This window comes from Cetorhinus maximus, chromosome 16 (assembly GCF_964194155.1).
Source record: "Cetorhinus maximus chromosome 16, sCetMax3.hap1.1, whole genome shotgun sequence".
In the NCBI taxonomy this organism is placed as follows: domain Eukaryota; kingdom Metazoa; phylum Chordata; class Chondrichthyes; order Lamniformes; family Cetorhinidae; genus Cetorhinus; species Cetorhinus maximus.
Window position 1 is genome coordinate 58,343,525 of NC_135894.1, and position 21,233 is coordinate 58,364,757.

Genomic DNA, 21,233 nt, shown 5'->3' on the forward strand with positions numbered 1-21,233 from the left:
GAGAGAGAGCGAGAGAGACCCTAAGGCAGCATAGAGTTCAGGGAGAGAGAGCGCCCATAAATCAATGCAGAGTTGAGAGAGAGAGAGAGCCCATAAATCAGTGCAGAGTTGAGAGAGAGAGAGAGAGTGAGAGAGAGAGAGAGAGAGAGAGAGAAAGAGAGAGAGAGCCTGTAAAGCAGTGGGAGTTGAGAGAGAGAGCCTGTAAAGTAGTGTGGAGTTCAGAGAGAGTGAGAGAGAGAGCCAATAAAGCAGCACAGAGTTCAGAGCAAGAGAGACAGAGAGCCAATGAAGCAGTGCAGAGTTCACGGAGAGAGAGAGAGGGAGCCCTTAAAGCAGCACAGAGTTCAAAGAGAGAGCCCATGAAGCAGCATGGAGGTCAGAGAGAGAGAGAGAGAGAGAGCCCCTAAAGCAGCACAGAGATCAGAAAGAGAGCCCATAAAGCAGCTCAGAGTTCAGAGAGCCTAAGAAGCAGCATGGAGTCCAGAGAGAGAGAGAGAGAGAGAGCCCATGAAGCAGCATGGAGTTCAGAGAGAGAGCCTCTAAAGCAGCACACAGAGATCAGAGAGAGAGCCCATAAAGCAGCTCAGAGTTCAGAGAGAGAGCCCATGAAGCAGCATGGAGGTCAGAGAGAGAGAGAGCCCATAAAGTAACAAGGAACTCAGAGAGAGCCCTTAAAGTAGCACAGAGATCAGAGAGAGAGCCCATTATGTAACAAGGAGCTCAGAGAGAGATAAAGAGAGAGAGCCCATAAAGCAGTGGGAGTTCAGAGGGTGAGAGAGAGAGAGAGAGAGAGCCAGTAAAGCAGTAGGTGTTCAGAGAGAGAGAGCCCATAAAGCAGTTCAGAGTTGAGAGAGAGAGAGCCCGTAAAGCAGTGGGGGTTCAGAGAGAGCCCGTAAAGCAGTGGGGGTTCAGAGAGAGCCCGTAAAGCAGTGGGGGTTCAGAGAGAGCCCGTAAAGCAGTGGGGGTTCAGGGAGAGCCCATAAAGCAGCTCAGAGTTGAGAGAGAGAGAGCCCATGAAGCAGTACACGCTCAGCTTGAAGAAACTAGTAAGTTGATTGGCCAGTAAGTGCCTGATGTAAGGGACAGTGTGTTAATAGCCAAATTAGGGCATTGGAGTTAAGGTCTATGTCAATAAGTAAAAAGATCAATAAGTAAAAAGAATTACAACTTTAAAACACAATAAATAAAATTAATTAATGAAAATAAATACCTAAAACATATTCTGTATAATTATAACTTTTAGTTGTAGGTGGTACAGCATTTAATAAGTGCAGTAAATTGTAGTATACATTGGAATTATTCTAAGTTAATTAGGAAATAATTAAGTTAACTAAATTACTTAAATAACAATGGCAAGTGTGTTGCAGCTCTGGAATATGGAAGCTCCTGGATGTGAAGGTGATCTGCAGAAAGCATAAGCAGCTTGAAGAATTCTGAATCAGGATTATTGATCTGGAAGCCAAACTGCAGACACTGCGCAACATCAGGGAGGGGGAGAAATATGTGGACAGTTTGTTCCAGAAGGTGGTCAGACCTCTTAGAATAAGGTCATCTGTTTTGGCCAGCAGTGAGGGACAGGAGGGTGTAACTGTGAGTGGGGCAGTTAAAGGGTCTGAGCAGACAGTTGTGGAGGAGCCTCAGACTGCTATTGCCAAACAGGTTTGAGGTGCTTACAACCTGTATGGACGAAAGTAAAGCCCACCGGATGGATGAGCAGACTGGCCATAGCACTATGATACAGGAAGTCAGTCAAGCAGGGGGAGCACAAAAAAATGTAGTGGTAGTATGAGACAATATACTGAGAGGGATGGACACTGTTCTCTGCAACAGTAAGTGAGAGTCCAGAAGGCTGTTTTGCCTGCCCAGTGCCAGGGTTCAGGATATCTGCTTAGGGCTGGAGAGGAACTTCCAGTAGGATGGGGAGGATCCAGTAGTTGTGGTCCATGTAAGTACCAATGACATAGGCAGGACAAGGAAAGAGGTTCTGCATAATCATTATGAGGAGCAAAGCACCAAATTAAGAAGCAGAAACTCAAAGGTAATAATCTCCGGATTATTACCTGAGATGCGGGCAAATTGGCATAGAACAAATGAGCAAATGACTGGTGTGGGAGAAGTGGGTTCTGATTTGTGGGGCACTGGCTCCAGTCCTGGGGAAAGTGGGGGCTGTACTGCTGGGACAGTCTATACCCGAACTGTGCTGAGACCAGTGTTCTAGCAAGCCGCATAATTAGGGAAGGAGGATTTTAAACTAAATGGTGGGAGCAAAGGATCAAATTTGGGAAGATGAGGTATATCAAAAAGTAGTGACAAGGCAAGAGAGAAAGGTATTAATATGAGAAATGATAAACAGACCATGACAGGAAGGGAGAGAGAGTGCAAAGCTAAGAGTACATCAGCAGGTAAGGCTAGAGGTAACAAAAATAATAAAAGGACAAAACTTAAGGCTCTGTATCTGAATGCACATGGCATTCGAAACAAAACAGATGAACTGATAATGCAAATAGAGATAAATAAGTATGATCTGATAGCCATTATAAAGACATGGCTTCAGGATGACATAGGTTGGGACCTGAACATTGTGACATTGAAGAAAGACTGTAAGCTAGGAAAAGGTGGAGGGGTGGCTTTATTAATTAAAGATGATATTACCACAATAGAGAGGGATAACCTAAGTTCAGGAAACCAGGATATAGAAGCGTTTTGGGTAGAGATGAGGAATGATAAAGGCAAGAAGTCACTTGTGGAAGTGGTGTGCAGGCCCCCTAAAAGTAACCACTGGTAGGACGGGGTATCAAAGAAGAAATAATGGGAGCTTGCCAGAAAAGTATGGTAATAATCATGGGGATTTTAATCTACATATAGACTGGAAAAATCAGATGGGCAAAGATAACCTAGATGAGAAATTCATAAACGTTTTCAGGATAGTTTCTTAGAACAGCACATTCTGGAGCCAACCAAGCAGTAGGCGATACCAGATCTAGTACTGTGCAACGAGAGAGGATTAATTAATGACCTCACAGTGAAGGCGTCCCCTAAGTTGCAGTGATCAGAACATGACTGAGTTTTACATTCAGTTTGAGGGAGAGAAGAGTGGGTCTAAGTCTAGTGTTTTAAACGTGAATAAGGACAATTGTGAAGGCATGAAAGCAGAGCTAGTTAAAGTGAATTGGCAATTCATGGTGAGGGATAGGTGAACAGAGATGCAGTGGCAGATATTTAAGGATATATTTCGGAACATACTGAATAGATACATTCCAACGAGAAAGCAAAATTCCAAGGGGAAGACCCACCATCCATGGTTAACTAAAAAAGTTAAAGATAGTATCAAGCTGAAATAAAAAGCATATAATTGTGCAAATATGAGTGTCAGGTCAGAAGACTGGACAGAATATAAAGAACAGCAGAATGACTAAAAGATTAATATGGAGGAGAAAATTAGAGTACACGAGAAAACTAGCCAGAAAAATAAAAAGAGATAGTAAGAGTTTCTATAGATATTTTAAAAAGACTTAACAAAGTGAGCACTGGTCCTATAGAAAGTGAGTCTGGGGAATTAATAATGGAAAATAAGGGGATGGCAGATGAATTGAATCAATATGTTGCATCAGCCTTCACTGTATAGGATACAAGGAACTTCCCAGAAATAGCTGCAGATTAGGAATTGGAAAGGAGGGAGGAAGTCAAGAAAATCACACTCACCAGGGAAGTGATACTGAGCAAATTGTTGGAGCTGCGGGCTGACAAGTCCTTGGGTCCTGATGGACTTCATCTTAAGCTCTTAAAAGAAGTGGCTAGTGAGATAGTTGATGTGCAGTTTAATTGTCCAAAATTCCCCAAATTTGGGGAAGGTTCCATTAGGTTAGAAAATAGTGAATGTACCTCCTTATTCAAAAAGGGAGGGAGACAGAAAGCAGGAAAATACAGACCAGTTAGCTTAACAGGGAAAATGTTAGAAGCTATTATTAAAGATGTTATAGCAGGACACTTAGATAAATCCAAGGTAACCAGGCACAGTCAACATGGTTTTGTAAAAGAGAAATAGTGTTTAACCAATTTATTAGAGTTCTTTGAGAAAGTAACATGTGCTGTGGATAAGAGGTAACTGGTGGATATGCTTTACTTGGGTTTCCAGAAGGTATTTGATGAGGTGCCACATCAAAGGTTATTGAGGAAAATAAAAGTTCATGGTGTAGGGGGTAACATATTAGCATGGATAGAAGATTGGCTAACTAACAGGAAACAGAGAGTAGGCATAAATGGGTCTTTTTCTGGTTGGCAAGATGTAATGAGTGGTGTGCCACAGGGATCAATGCTGGGCCCTAAACTTATTACAATTTATAAAAATGACGTGGATGAAGGGACAGAGGTTGCTAATTTTGCTGATGATACAAAGATAGGTAGGAAAGTAAGCTGTGAGGATGACATAAGGTGGCTACAAAGGGATATAGGTAGGTTAAGTGAGTAGGAAAAGATCTGGCAAATTGAATAAAATGTGGGAAATGGGAAATTGTCCATTTTGATAGGAAGAATTAAAAAAAAGCATATTATCTAAATGGTGAGAGATTGCAGAGCTCTGAGGCACATGGGGGCCTGGGTACCCTCGTGCATGGATTACAAAAGTTTAGTATGCAGTGTTATGATCCCAGCTGATGTTAGCACTGGACAAGTCAGATCCCAGATTGAGACCTGGCTTGAAAGATCCTAACCTTTTTTTAAAGATTTTTTTTTTATTCTTCACTCATGGGATGTGGGCTTCGCTGGCTGGGCCAGCATTTATTGCCCATCCCTAGTTGTCCTTGAGAAGGTGGTGGTGAGCTACCTTCTTGAACCATTAATCTTCTCATAGTCGTCTCCCTACCCACCTCAACGCCCGCACCCCCACCACTATGGAGAGAGACCTGACCTCCAGACCTCCACTCAAGTATCTTCCTGCATCCCCTAGGGTAAAATGCAATGAAGTGGGAAAATTAATTTGCATTCAATTCCATCAATCTCTGACACAATTCTTTGCTGTTCATGTGGTCATTTATTGCATTCCAAAGATTACTTCTGCATTTGAAACAATGATGTTCAAAGTTACTCACCAGTAGAAGGTTGAACCATTCTTCAGCCCGTGACGTGACTGCTATCCAGTTACAATTTAACAGACTAAGTTTGTCATCCACAACACTGTCACTCTTTCCTAACATGGTCTTCAGACTCTTGCCCGTCTCAGTAATGCTGTTAAGCAGTAACCGTCTTTTCTCTATATCTTTCTGTGTAGCCTTTAAAAAGAATATTGCATGTCATTACTGAATATGCAGCAAATCAAAATTTAAAAAACCTCTTATCGTTACTAAAGGAATGCTGGTCAGAAACAACCATAATGTTGCCCAATTCTGATTTTCATATACAATAAAATATTGTAGAGGGGGGGGGGGGGGGGGATGGGATTTCACTGGCACAAACGAGGCAGTATTCCCTAACTGAACATTCTGACATCATTTGGCATCATTTGCATTTCACAACATTCATTTGTTCTCATTTGACATCAATTGTGTTCAAAAGCAATCAGTTAGCCATTATCTGATATCAATTATATGCTTGAGCAATCATTTAGCTATCATTTAACATTGCAAGTAACAGAACTGACATCAATGTCATCAATTGCCCCAAACCGTAGTGCTCAAACATTTGCATTTAGCAACATCAGTTAAGCATTCGGACACTAGAAACGAGTTTATGTTCCATACTTCTGAATTTACATAGCTTTAAACATCCTAAAACTGAGCTAACTTTAGGAAAAACAGACTATGGGGAGGATTTTCCTCTCGTCGGGCTGGCGCTGCGGGCAGGCCCAGGAGCAACCTGTGATCGGTCCCTGACTGTGAGTTCACGCAGGCTGGCTGTTAATTGGCATGCTGATAACCCAGCGTTGCCTGGGTGGGGGTGGGAGGATCACGAGCACTGAAATGTGCATATACACCGGGGTGCGCTCAGTGGAAGCTCCCTAAAGGCACAGAGCTGCCTCAGGGAGCTGAAGATTTTTAACAATGACAAATAAAGGTTTTAAAAATAAGGAAAACATGTCCCCACACATGAACAGGGACATGTGAAAAATGAGTTTTAAAATTTTTTATTGTTTTTTTATGTTCGAAACCACATCCTGCCTGTGGATAAGATTTCGCAAAAAATGCAAAGGCCGCCTGCACTATTCGCCCACCTGCCAACGGTAAGGTTGGACGAGCAGCGAAAAGTTCCATTTAATTAATTGATTAAGAGGCTTAATGGCCCTCTTAATTGTCAGCGGGCATGCTGCTGACTCTCGCATGCGCACACCAACTGAAATATCGCACAAGTGTGCGATAATATCAGGACGTTCGCCCGACGTCATTGCGCGCTATTTCATGCACCTGCGTGTCAGGTGCGCGTCCACATGCCGAGCTGAAAATTCTGCCTCATGTCCCTCACTCCCCCCTCTCTCTTTCTCCCTCACTCCCCCTCTCTTTCTCTCTCTCCCTCACTCCCCCTCTCTCTTTCTCCCTCTCCCTCGCTCCCCCTCTCTCATTCTCTCTCCTTCACTCCCACCCCTCTCTCTTGCTCTCTCCTTCACTCCCCCCATCTCTTGCTCTCTCTCCGTCACTCACCCCTCTTTCTTTCTCTCTCACCCTTGCTCCCCCTCTCCCTCTATCCTTTGTTCCCCTCTCTCTTCCTTTCTGTTTCATTCCCCCTCTCTTTCTCTTGCCCTCGTACCCCTTCTCACTCTCCCTCACTCATCCTCCCCACTCTCTCCCCTCCTCCCTTTCTTTCTCCCTCACTCCCTCTCTCTCTTTTTCACTCTCCCTCCCTCCTCTTCCCATCTCTCTCCCTCCCTCCTTCCCTCCCTTGTTCCCCCTCTCTTTCTCCCTCACTCCCCCTCACCTCTCTCTGTCCCTCTTCTCCCTCTCTGAATCTCTCCCTCCTCTAACTCTCTCTCTTTCCCCTTGCTCTCTCTCTTCCCTCTCTCTCCCTCTTGCCCACCTCTCTTTCTCTCTCTCCTCACCCTCTCTCCCTCCACCCCTTTCCCTCCATGCCCAGTCTTTCCCTCCCTTCCCATCTCTCCTTTCCATCCCCCTCTCCCTTCCTCCCCCTCCCCCAACTCCATCCTCCCCGCTCTCTCTCTCTCTCCTCCCCCTCACCCTCTCTCTCCCTCTCCTTCCTCACTCCCTCCATGCCCTCCCTCCCCTCCCTCTATCTCTCCCTCCATCACTCCCCCTCTCTCCCCAGCTCCTCTCCCTCCCTTCACTCGCTCGCTCCTTCCCCTCTCTCCTCCCTCTCTCTCTTCCTTCTATCTCTCTCTCGTCTCTTCCTCTTCCTCTATCCCTCATCTCTCTCTCTGAGAGGTTTCCCCTTGTAGGAGAATCTAGGACCAGAGGGCATAATCTCAGAGTAAGGGGCACCTATTTAAGACAGAGATGAGGAGGAATTTCTTCCCTCAGAGGGTAGTCAATCTGTGGAATTCTTTACCACAGAGGGCTGTTGAAGCTGGGTCCTTAAGTGTATTCAAGGCTGAGGATGATGGATTTTTAATCAGTAAGGGAGTCAAGGGTTATGGGAAAAAGGCAGGAAAGTGGAGTTGAGAATTATCAGATCAACCATGATCTCATTGAATGGTGGAGCAGACTCAATGGGCCGAATGGCCTACTTCTGCTCCAGCATGTTATGATCTTAGGGCCTCTCTCTCCCTCCCTCCTCCCCCCTCCTTCCTCTCTATCTCCCTCCCTCCTCACTCTCTCTTCCACACCCCTTTTTCCCCTCAATTTCTCTCACCACCCACCAGCCCCCCAACCATCGCCTGGAGCTTTGTTTCCAGGGCAGGCTGGAAACCGGAAGTAATGGTGAGGCTGGCCCTGATGCATTCTTTTAGCCAGTGTGGAAGCACTGATGGCGCTGGCGTCAAGACAAGTATTCGGAGGAGCCCAGTGCTCAGCAGGGCCCTAGGCCTGGAGTTTGGTGGAGCCTCGAGTTTGATGAGGCCCAGGGCCCAGAACTCTGTGGGGCCTGGAGAGACAGGTGGGGATTGAGAGTTTGGAGATTGGAGGGAATGAGGGACGGAGAGTTTGGAGACTAGAGGGAGAGAGAGGTGGTGAGAAAGTTTAGACCCCGAGACTGGGGGATGGCGGGGGTGGGGTGGGGTGGGTGGGGGGGGTGGGGGGTGCGAGGAGAGAGTGAGTTTAGACCCGAGACTCAGGTGGGTTGGTGTAAAGAAAAGACCTTGAGACTAAAATGAAGTAAGAACTGATGAGGATCTGTTGGATGCTCTCAAGCATGTACTGTATAGTGGAACAATATTTTGGTATAAATGAAAAAAACTGAATAAATTCAAGTATTATTTAAGCAATTAATTTCCTTGTATGCTGAAAAATATCCATGTTTGGATACTAGCTGACAGTTACTGAAATGCTCAACATAATCAAATATCTTTCAACCCTCGCTCTTTTAACATGAAGAATTGTCATCTGTACGAATTAACGGAGTGCAATCTGCAGTTGTAGTTTGTACCTGTGGCACTGAAAGACAAAGATCAAGACAAAATAAATTGTATGAACTAAACAGTTGACGTTTTAATAAAAAGATGGGCAAGTTGCTGAGCGCATTGGATAGCTTTGAGCATGCTGGAAAGCATTGAGCACTTTGGACAGCTTTGAGCACACTCAATGTCTTGAAGCGCCCTCTGCAATTTGATTACATTTGATGTCAAAGATGGCAAAATGCTGCTGATCTGAATGATTGAATGATCAAACTCATTGCAGATTAGAACATTTGATGTCAAGTGATCGCTGATGGTTCTTGAGTGCATTGAATTCAAAAATGATGTCAAAATTTTCAGGTAGGGCCCTCTTGGCATCTCTTGCCAATTCAGAGCAAACACCTTCTGCTTGTTTACACACATAACAAACCACTGGATTATACCACAGAGGTAGTATGTCAGCAAGGCGTCATCCAGCACTGTTGGTAAAGGGTATACCATTAATCTGAAAAAGTACATGAAAGCAACTTGTCATTTTTATTAAAATGTCAACTGTTCAGTTCATACAACTTATTTTGCCTTGATCTTTGTCCTTCCAGTGCTACAGGTACAAACTACAACTGCAGATTGACCTAATTCATACACATGGCTATTCTTCATGTTAAAAGAATGAGGATTGAAAGGTATTTGATTATGTTGAGCATTTCAGTAGCCGTCGGCTAGAGTCCAAACATGAATATTTTCCAGCAGGAGTTGGCAACAGGGGCACCCAGATCAACTGAAATGCTTCAATTCCTGCCCTTACTCTGCTCTATGCTGAATTATTATTTGATCTCATTATGAACTTGGAACCTTCTGGTTTGTACAGCTTAAAGCCACACTTCATGGTGTATTTACAGACTGATCACTAGGAGAAGGTTTTATTGTAAACGTTAGAAATTGCCAGAAAGGCTGTTAAAAGTTTATACTTTTCTCCATTGTGAAAGAGAAATGATAGTAGAGGCAGTATCAATGACATGAACAGGTGGTGTATGAGGGGAAGATGGTGAGTCCAGGAGAACGGTGTTAAGGGGGAAGTTTGGCAGAGGAAAGAGATAACTGGGAGTTGGTCTTGCATTCCAAGGTGTTATTAGAACAGCAGGCAGTTTTTGGATGAGAAAAACAAAGCAAAGTGGACTTTAGGTGGCTAAGTTGGATCTGGCATGGGGGGTAATAAATTGACATGGATTGAGAATTGGTTGGCAGACAGGAAACAGAGAGTAGGAATAAATGGGTCTTTTTCAGAGTGGCAGGCGGTGACTCGTGGGGTACCACAGGGATCAGTGCTTGGGCCCCTTGGTGGGAATATGAGTGGTGAGGAGGATGTTAAGAGGTTTCAAAGTGATTTAGATAAATTGCGTGGGCAAATACATGGCAGATGTGCAGTATAACGTCGATAAGTGTGAAGTTACCCACTTTGGCAAGAAAAACAGAATGGCAGAGTATTATTTAAATGGTGATAGATTGGGAAATGTTGATGTACAAAGGGACCTGGGTGACCTTGTAAAGTAATCACTGAAAGCAAGCATAAAGGTGCAGCAAGCAGTTAAGAAGGCAAATGGTATGTTGGCCTTCATTGTGAGAGAACTTGAGTAAAGGAGCAAGGATGTCTTGCTGCAGTTGTACAGGGCCCAGGTGAGACCATGCCTGGAGTACTGTGTGCAGTTTTGATCTCCTTACTGAAGAAACAATATACTTGCCATAGAGTGAGTGCAGTAAAAGTTCACCAGACTGATTTCTTGGATGGCAGGATTGTCGCATGAGGAGAGATTGGGCCGACTAGGTCTGTATTCACTGGAGTTTAGAAGAATGAGAAGGGATCGCATTGAAAGGTATTAAGTTCTGACAGGGATGGACAGATTGGATGTAAGAATGGTGTTTCCTCTGGCTGCGGGGGGTGAGGTCTACAACAAGGGGTCACAGTCTCAGGATACGGGGTAGGCCATTGAGGACTGAGATGGGGAGAAACTTCTTCACTCAGAGGGTGGTGGACCTGTGGAATTCTCTACCACAAGAGGCTGTGGAGGCCAAGTCACTGAATATATTTAAGAAGGAAATAGATAGATTTCTAGACTCTAAAGGTGTTAAGGGTTATGGGGAGAGAAAGGGAGTATGACGTTGAGATAGAGGATCAGCCATGATCATATTGAATGGAACAGTAGGCTCAAAGGGCCAAACGACCTACTCCTGCTCCTATTTTCTATGTTTCTAAGCTTGTGCCCCACTGACTTGAGGAAGAATATATGGTCAACATGACCTATCTTATGAATTTTTCTCTCATTCTTTCACTTATACTACTGCACGATGACATTGCTTTGTTTAGTATCTTTTTTTTAAAAAAAGCATAAGCGTTATATATTTTTTGATAAGAGAAATCAGCCTGTCAAAATCCTTTACTTAGCACCACATTACACAAAATACCTAGAGGACAGATTACAAAGCATTTGACATGTTGCATTTCTATAAGAATCTCCAGCTAAGGTATTTAAATATGTAACTGGCAATACCAACAATAGGACTCTCAAAAAGATGACACAGGGCTACAATAGTACACCACAGATCCACAGAACCTGCCCAGAAAACTAGATACTATATAGAACAGGCAGCAGTGTTCAGGCAGGTATCTGATTCAACTCAAAACAATGTCAACATGAAACAAGTTCTTTGCAGGCCTAGATATTCTGCTAGTTTATACCAGTTTTGCCAGCGCACTCCGGGTCCAGGATTTTTCAGTAGGCATGCGGGGGTGGGCCCGACATGCCAGCATGTAAAATGATGCATGACGACATCACGTCCCGACATCATTGCGCTGCCTCGCGATGTTTCGTTCGGCAGGCATGCGCCGGAGTCGGCTGCATGCCTGCCGATAATTGATAGGCGTATTATGGCCATTAACAAAGTAATTAAGTTCGAGTTTACGCTGCCCATCCAACCTTACAGTTGGCGGGTAGGTGAAAAGGCCAAGCGGCCTTTAAATTTTTTAGGAACCCTCACCCACGAGCGGGATGAGTTTTCCTAAAGCTTTTACGAATTAAATAAGAGGTTTTTCTGAAAAATAAAAACATCTCCCATCTCACGTGACACAGTCCATCAAATTTTTATCACATTCAATATTTTTTTCAAAAGCACTTCAATCTCCCTGAGGCAGCTCAGTGCCTCAGGGAGATTGAAGTGCTCTTTCACGAGCATGCACGCAAGAGCGCTGAACCCGACTCTCCATCCTCCCCCTGCCCGCACAGGTAGAGCTCAGCGCTATCGCTTATGCATTACATTGGACGGACCTTAATTCGCCCGTCTGGATAAAATGACGGTGCGGAGCTGATTGTGGGAGGCAGTCAGCTCCGTGACCACTCCCACCCGCTCCTGCCGAGCCCGCCTGACGTGGGAAAAATTCAGGTCCAGGAAAAAATTCAGCCGAACCAGCACAAATAATTACATAAAATCAAGGGCGAGTTACATCAAGTATGAATCGACTCTTTGTAATCATTAATGCTGGTTTAAAATAATTTTGCCCGAAGCAGTCACCACCCATCAAACTGACCACCCCTGCATGCCAGTCAAAATAACGAGGATGGTAGGTTCCAGTTGATTGCATCTATTTGCGGCTGTTCAAGTAGGCTCTTTAAATGCAACTTGTTTTGTTTGACAGACAGGCACGCTTTAAAGGTTTTTATCCATTAACATATGTTCAGTTTACTAAGAAACTGACCAGTGTACACCAATTAAACTAATAAATAGTTCAATATAGTTTATTTTAAGTCATTTCAATGAGTTAAAAGTCAGGTTGCTCACAGGTCTAGTCCTCCACCTGTGAACAACCTGACTTTAACTCATTTTCAGTTGTATTAATTAAGCTGCTCTGTATTAATGAATTTCAATGAATTTTTTAATGCAAAGATAAATAAATATCTTTTACACTCCCCATTGTGCTGGTTCATGGAAAATATTACATTTGTGAAAATTCATTTTAGTGGAAACTTTAACTACAACCTAACCAGCGCAATTACAAGCACAATTTGTGCCCAATTTTTCACTTGCACCAAAAGCGGATATGACTGGCAGCTAAGACTCTAATGAAAGTAAGCTACCCATTTTCTATGTGAAAGAGAAACTTCAATCTACTCTCTAAGGCAAACCCAATATTTTTATCTGAATTTATTAAATCGGATAATTTGAGACGACACTGAATTTTTGATTGATGTGAAAGTCAAATGCCAAAATTTAGAGTCAAATTCAATGACATTTAGTGAAGTTATACTTAAACAAACATTTCTTTCAAGGTCAAGATAAAAGAAGCCTTATGTCTCTTTGTACATTGAGAAAAAGTTTTTTTGTGTGTGATTTACCGACAGACAATGAAGACTCATGGACTTCTGGCAACGCTCAAACTTATAACAAAAAAATTTCCAGTAAAATATTTCAATGTTTATGATGAATATGGAAAATGAAGACATAAGTAGTCTCTTTCCAACTACAAAGTCATTCAATTTACTAAATGGAATTCAATCAAACTTTCACCACAGGATGCTTTTGCTTTCCTGCCAGTTGCCTCCCATCCCCTCCCTTTCCCTCCTCTATAGGTGTTGACTTGTTGCTTTGGAGATTCTTCTATGGGCGCTGAGAACTTTAGCTGTCAGTTATGATAATGTGTACTTGAGGCTATTTAGCAAGCTCAATCCTGTCCTCATCTTGATGTCCACATGTGCACAATCCAGCAGGGGTTACTGGATAGCAATAAAACGTGGCAACAATTAGCAGTTTCTTTTTTTAACAAATGGACACTGAAGCCTATTTAATCAACTCCACCCACATCCTTCCTCAGTTTTTTTTGGCTTAGCTATCCACTTCTATACATTTGAACATTCACAAGGAGCATTTTTTTGTTAAGATGGCTGAATTTGTACAATGGTTTGTTGGAACAATTCTGCAAACAGGAACTTCCTTGTATGTACATGTTGTACTGGATAGTAAACATTAACAAGGGAATAAAGTCATCCTCTTTGGACACTACCATCCCCAATCCAACATGAGACTCAGTGAGTTTGAGGATTTTCTTCAACCAAACTCAGCTTCTGAGCATTCTGTTCATTATTTGTCCCATTTTAGTGTGATAGACAGGCAGGCAGACAGACGGACGGACCTTGCATTGATATTGCATTTTTCATGAACTCCAGATGTCCCAAACGTTTCATATGCCAAGAGTATTTATGAAGTGTATCCACCATTGTCCATGGTGGTGTTGGTGGCAGCTGTCCCTCAATTTGAAATGGCATCTACTCAGGGATGCGAGCTTCTACCATGGGTCTTCATGTGACTGAAGAGGCCGATTCTCGATCCACAGATCTTTAGGCACTTGGGGCAGGACATCCCACGAGGTAGTGGGGTTCAGAGTGCAAGATTTGCGTCCTTTTCTTTCCTTCACTACCACCACTTTGCCTCACCATTGTAGTGTTTAAAGCATGATGGAGCTTGATGGACAAGTTGTCACCATTTTGAATGATTAACAGCAAGCTCCTCTTCCTGCTGCTGCACTTCAAAGAGAGCTTCAGAGTGTCTTTGTAAGGTTTTCTTCGCCTTCCCCTGGAACGCTGGCCATTTGAGAGCTGGGAAAACAGGAACTGGTGGGGAGACGCTTTTCAGCCTTCTAACAGTGTCCAGTCCTTCGTAGTTGTTTTTGCAGGAGTTTTGCATGGATGCTTGTGGAGCTGTTTTCAAGAAGGACACTACTGTTTGTTCCCATTGAATCCAGAGGATGCAGAAGGGACTTGCTGGTGGAATTTCTCTGGAGTTTTTATGTGTTGTCGACATACAGTCCAAGTCTCACTGCAGTCCAGGAGTGAGGTGACAACAAATGCTCTGTACACCAGGACTTTTGTTGACTTGCATTGGGCTTTATCATCAAACACTCACTGCCATAGTCTGTAGAAGGCTGAGCAGGTGCAGCTCATCTGGTTTTGTATCTCCTCATCAATAGTGGTCTTCTGAGGGAGGTGGCTGCTAAGGTGTTGGAAGTGCTCCACATATTTCACAGACTCTCCTTCAACATATATGGGAGGTGGAATATTTGACTGACTAAGTCTGGGCTGGTATTTAAGTATTGTTTTGGCAACGTTCAACGACAAGCCGAGTCGCTCACATGCAGAATTGAAGAGAATGAGAGTGGCTTGCAAATCTGGTGCAGACTGGGCATCTGCAGACTATATATCATGTCTATGGTGGTTGGTTTAGTTTTGGCACAGAGGCAACTGAAGTTAAAGAGTTTTCCATCTAGACTGTATTTAATACTCACACACCAGAGGAAAGTTGATCTTTGATGAGGTGAATAGCCACTGTCAGGTAGATTGTAAATAGTATGGGGGCTACCTGGTCACTGACACTGGCCTGGATTTTGAAGGGGGCTGTTTAGGATTGCCCACTCAAGACAACTGCACTCATATCAGCATAAAGCAGTTTCAGGATTGTGATGAAGTTGCTTGGATATTCAAATCTCCAGAACACCATCCACAGAGCTTCGCAATTTACTGCACCAAATGCTTTGGTCAGGTTGCTGAATGGAATGAAGAGTTCCTGGTGTTGTCTCCAATTTTCATCGCTCCATCATTAGTGGCTGTGATTTCAGTTGCCTTGTCTCTCAGCTCTAGAGTTCTCTCCATAGATCCCTCTGCCTCTCTATCTCTCTTTCCTCCTTAGAATCTACCTCTTTGACCAAGCTTCTGGTCATCTGATCTAATATCACAATATGTGGCTCAATGCCAAACTTTGCTTGATAGCCCTTCTGTAAAGTGCCTTAGGATGTTTTATTATGTTACAACAGTGGTTCTCAAAGTGTGGACCCAGGGACCACCAGAGTCCTCCAAGTGACCTGTGGGCTGCTCTAAAATGCAAGTCATTGAAGCTGGTATTTGGCAAGAGAAATTTAACAGACTTTTGGCTCCATGTACAATCCGTGTATTCTGAACTCACCCTGCTGCTAGCCCCAACAACATACAACTGCAAGATCAGGTTTTCAAAACCTGTGGGCTGAAAACCAAGAGGAGGAATTGGCCGAACCTGGAGCTAATATGAGACTGCAGCTCTCCAGCTTGGAACCAGACATCATCACAGACCCCGAGCTTCCAACGGTCTGTCATTTTAATTCTCCACCTTGCTCTCACGTGAACATTTCTGTCCTTGGACTACTGCACTGTCCCAGTGAAGCTCAATGTAAGCTTGAGGAACAGCGCCTCATCTTTCGATTAGGGGCTTTACAGCCTTCTGGACTCAACACTGACTTCAAGCATTTCAGGCCATAATCTTGGCGTCCATTTTGTTTCCTTTTCTGTGCATGTATCAGTTTTTCTCTCTCTTTTTTGCTTTCAGTCAGCAGCAAACCCGCTCCAGGCACATCTTTTGTTTCTTTGTTTCTTTTCTTGCCCATCACCATTCCCTTTGGCTCTGCAAGACTAACTCTTCTGTCATTCAATCTCTCCTGTCCTTCACCTTATTACAGACTTCCCTTTTGTCCTTGTCTCAGCCACCCCTTGCTCAAAACCTATTACACCTCTAACTTTTTCCAGTTCTGATGAAAAGTCACAGACCTGAAATGTTAACTTGGTTTCTCTCTCCACAGATGCTGCCATAACCTGCTGAGTATTTCCAGCATTTTCTGTTTTAAGATTTTCAGCATCTGCAGTATTCCGCTTTTGGATTACCACCACCTCATTGATGTCTAAACAAAAGCAGCACCATTCTTCCCATTAATTCTCATGAGTTTTTTGCAGTGTTAAGTGAAAGCGGATGAGTAGGACCAGTAGGTGGTCTGTGGAGTCTTTTCTCCACCTAAGTGATCATGGTTGAAAGTATTTGAAATCTACAGGGTTAAAGGCACTATGTAAATGCAACTTATCATCGTTATGATATCTAACACCTTAATGGTGCTTCCATAATTGTTAATCAGTGAATGTACTTATTTACTGATGTAAAGATAGGAACTCCAAACGATTTCCTTGGTAACTCAGTAATGCTCCCACACCCCCAAACCACGCCACCAACCCCAATCCCCCCCGCCACAACAGCGCTGCTACAATAGATTTTAACGTAGTACTCCTCTGCACAGCTGTTCAAAATCTGACATTCTAGACAGTCCTACTTGCCATTCTAAAAACAAGAATTACACAGACACATATCAGCAAAACAGTGGTTGCCTGGAAACTAAGAGTGACAAATATAAATGAGCTAATTTCTCCCAAAAATTTCTGCGCCCCAAACCCCTGTTCTTCTTGAGGCTGTTGGCATTCAAACAGAAAATACATTTTTTGACCTAGAATATCTCAGAAGAATATTCTTTAGATCATAAGGTGGAACATTTGCATAGTAATTTGAATATCTGTACTTGGTTCAGCCAATTTATATAACAATTTTCTTTTATATTACAGTTATATTAAAATTTAATTAAAGCTTGAATCAACTGGGCAAGCAACTGTCAAAATGTGTGGCATGGAGCCATCTCTTGATGTTTCGCACTATTACCAGGAATAACACTGTTATCTTTCTATAGCAGTAAAGTATGGCTCTTTTTCGTAGAATTTTACTGCCACTATGAAAGTTATTACACCTTTCTTCAGATTCCCTTGTGCTATATATTACATCAAACCATGGTCCACCACAATGATACTCTAACTCTCTGCAATGCTGGCTTGCCTGCAATCACAAGCATTGTTTAATATTTCAGCACAATTTGTGATCCTTTTTCTAAAGAAAAGCAAGTGGGCCTGTCCTGGTGCTTGTCATTTCATCAAGTTGTTTTGCCAATCCTGTGTTGCAAATGAAAGAGAGGCTATGAAGAATGGGGCAAATGACTTAGTTAGCTCTTAAAGGAACACCATGTGTTCAATTTAAAGGGGATTATTTTCCTGGCTGGAGAGAAGACTGGCATATTATTAACATTGCAATGTAACTCCAGAAAAGGAAGACCTCAGCATTTTTAGATGTAATTAAAAGTATTTCATCAACATAAGGTTTGTTTTTTGATGAAAATACTTTCCCTTTAACAGCACTTGGACAAGAAACCAGTTTTTTTAAAGCAGTAATTATTATGTAGAATAGGATTTAAAGAATCTGCAGAAGTGAGTTGAGAGGGAGCTGAAAGAATATAACATGCGTACTCCCCAAACCTGATTACATTTTATCTTTCATTGAAATGTAATTTTCTATTTTCAACTTCACAGCTTCAATCATCCCCTCATCCAAACTATTCATCATCCTAATTGGCAGAGATTGTTTTCCTTTTGGAAATGGATAAATGGAAAACCAAATTGTTCTGCTTTTAAGAAAGATTTTTAAAAACAGTCTTGCGTCAACTAAGCGGATCAGAAGCAGAACGATCCAAATGATTCACATATGAGTTTGATATGGTTCCCTGTATCACTTTGCTTTTCTTAACAATTCTGACTTGGACAGAATTAGTTTAGTGAAAAGCCACTGTAAGCTTTTTAAAACATTAATTCAAGGGATGTGGGCTTCGATGGCTGGGCCAGCATTTATTGCCCATCCCTAATTGCCCTTGAGAAGGCGGTGATGGGCTGCCTTCTTGAACCATTACAGTCCATTGTGAAGTCCACCCACCTAACTGTTAGGGAGGGAGTTCCAGGATTTTGACTCAGTGACATTTTAAATGTGTTAGTTGTCAGTCTGTTTGCAATATACCTCTTGACTTTAAAGGGTCACAGTGCTTTACAAGTTATAATAATCAATTTTGTTAACTTCAGTCTGGTGAAAATACATTGGGGTACATCATTAACAGCTCTTCTCCCCTCCAGCTCTGATTTTGCTACTTGCCATGACTGCAACATATATTACCACTAACGGATGTCTTATCTGAATATAAATAACCTATACAATCTGTTTGAAACTTAATACCGAAGTAGGGCAACATTATAACATAAACAAAGATGCAAAGAGCTAATCAAAATTCCAATTTATATAGACTGACAATCAATACTGATTCTATGAAAATATATTGTCAAATTGGTTTTTGAGGCCAGTATCAAGGGTACTGACATAGTGTTGATATATCAATAAATTCTGATCCAGCAAGTGGCCTTTACCAAATGTTATTAACCCTTTGATTATATATATGCTACAAATAGTACAGTGCCATTTATAAGCAGAAGATACAAGTTTCAAATTGCAGAGCCCTATGTTGGATGAATATTGTTAAACTATATTGATAACCTTCAAGTCAACTGCCAGGATATTCCAGCCTTGTCTGCCACTATTTCCCAGTCTCACCAAAAGTCAATGGTCTTTTGGTTGGCCTGCCACATTACTCAAGGCGGGATCAGCATGGTGGGGCCTGAAACTCCTGGCCTATGGCTTCATACTTAAGTGATAATAATCAGAATTGGGTTTAAAAAAGTCAGGAAGATTGTTCAAACAAATAAAGCTAATTGTACAACACTACCTACCATCGTGAGCCCAGCAGAAGCAGAATTTGACCTGCAACCAGCAAAACTGGACCTTAAACTGTGCCCAATGCAACATACAAGAAGAGAGCTTGACACATATGTATTCACATGTTTGTGAAGCTCATCTCCTTTGGCAGCCTTCCATCTTGTGAGATAATGGTTTGTGCCATGGTAGTCAACTCTGCGTTAAACACCTCCTGGCATGGCTCACCACCCCATTCTGACATGGCATTCTCTGCTGCATTTGCTGTAGATGAAAACAGTGGACTGAGAAGGTGCACAATTCGCTCACCTCTTTTTCAAAGTAAACAGAAATACGATGTGTAAAATTTTGGAATAATTGGAGTACAAAATAAATAAACAGACAGGAAAATAAAGTCTGCAAGGGTAAAAGATGTCAAGGAGTGAATATAGTTTGTTTCTGAATGATGAATGCAGTCAGTTTCCATAACTAAACAAGTTATTTTTCAAATATTTTGATGGTAGAAGCCCCTGCCCTGCAATACATCCACATAAGCCACAAAAGTTGGAGACCTGCTTAAGAATTTAATAACTGTTGATGGAAAACACAATGGAAGAACGAGAGGAAGGAGAGCAACAAATAATGTTGCAAATCATCTTGGACCACCTATGAATTAAAACCTTGAATGCGTATCGACCAATAACTGGAATATCTGTAACAAGTAAATTAAACTGTCAGAACCTAGCCGAACAAGAACAGAAGAAAGTCAATGACAGAGTTCTGTTTTAGGTGCAATTGGCAATCCGGGTGCAAATGGCACGCAAAATTGTGCCCGCTTTGAGAAGTTATTTTCCTTAAATTTCTGCTCAAACTCATTTGTTTATCGGCAAACATCCAAAATCTGGCATGAATCACTACAATTGAGCATCATTTTAAAACATTTTTTGAACAAATTTTGCTTTAAATATATCCCTTGTTAAACTTTAAAATAGTACGTTTGTGCAGTTTGATTAATGTAGCTGAAAATGGGTTGTTCACAAAAAAATAACTATTTTAATAAGTGTCAATCCACAACTTGTAGGTAATCCGATTTTTATTTATTGAAAATGACATTTTGAAACTATACAATATTATTTGCTAGTTATATTGCTGTACAGACATTTCTTTCTTAGTAGGTTAAAAAAATTATATTCAAAAGCTATTATTGCCCTTCAGCCCAAAAGAAGCAGCTTTATTGTTAGAACATCCTCAAAGGCCCCCGAGTGAGTGCAATTACTGCAATTACCCAATGGTGATTATTTCATCCTGGGAGTGTGGTCAGTTTGATGGGTGGGGCTGGCATCTCGCACAATTTTTTGTAAGCAGAAAATGTTGGAAATCTGGCAGTATATGTGGAGAGAGAAACAGAATTATCAGAATTTTAAGTCGACAACCTTTTGCCAGAATTGGCCAGCTCTGAGATGTCATCAACTTGAAACATTAACTCTGTTTCGCTCTCCACAGATGTTACCTGATCTGCTGAGTATTTCCAGCACTCATTTTTATTCTTTCATAGGATGTGGGCACCTCTGGCTAGGGTAGGTCAGCATTTGTTGTCCATCCCTAATCGCCTTTGAGTAGGTGGTGGTGAGCAACCTTCTTGAACCGCTGTAGTCCATGTGGTGTAGGTATACCCACAGTGCTATTTGGAAGGGAGTTCCAGGATTATGACCCAACAACAGTGAAGGAACGGTGATATATTTCCAAGTCAGGATGGTGAATAGCTTGGAAGGCAACTTGCAGGTGGTGGTGCTCCCATGCATCTGCTGCCCTTGTCCTTCTTGGTGATAAAGCTTGCAGATTTGAGAGGTGCTGTTGAAGGAAGCTTGATGAGGTGCTGCCGTGCATTTTGTAGATGGTATACACTGCTGCCACTGTGTATCAGCAGTGGAAGGAGTGACTGTTTAAGGTGGCGAATGGGGTGCAAATCAAGTTGTACTACCAAGCAACTCCTGGTGATGGACTTTGAAATCCCCACCCAGAGTATATTCAGTGTCCTTGCCATCTTCTGTGCTTATTCCAATTGGTATTCAACATGAAGCAGCACTGATTTATCAGCTGAGGGAGGGCAGTAGGTGGTGATCAGCAGGAGGTTTTCTTGCCCATGTTCGACCTGATGCCGCGAAACTTCATCCATCCTATTTATATTTCAGAATTTCAGCTTCTGCAGTATTTAGTTTGTGTAATAGCAATTTTTTTTTGTAAAACTGGTGCAGAAGATCAAACTAACTTGCACTGAATTCAACTTGAGCTTAAG

General features: G+C 42.4%; 1 protein-coding gene across 6 annotated transcripts in view; it reads right to left on the minus strand.

Annotated features, from left to right (window-relative positions):
- Nucleotides 1–21,233, minus strand: part of dmd (dystrophin) — a 1,945,510-nt gene that overhangs the window by 1,007,280 nt on the left and 916,997 nt on the right. For all 6 annotated transcript variants that reach the window (XM_078559857.1, XM_078559853.1, XM_078559852.1 and 3 more), the window contains exon 34: nt 5,088–5,267. In XM_078559857.1, the coding sequence (XP_078415983.1) occupies nt 5,088–5,267 (180 nt within the window). The remainder of the gene's footprint in view (nt 1–5,087; nt 5,268–21,233) is intronic.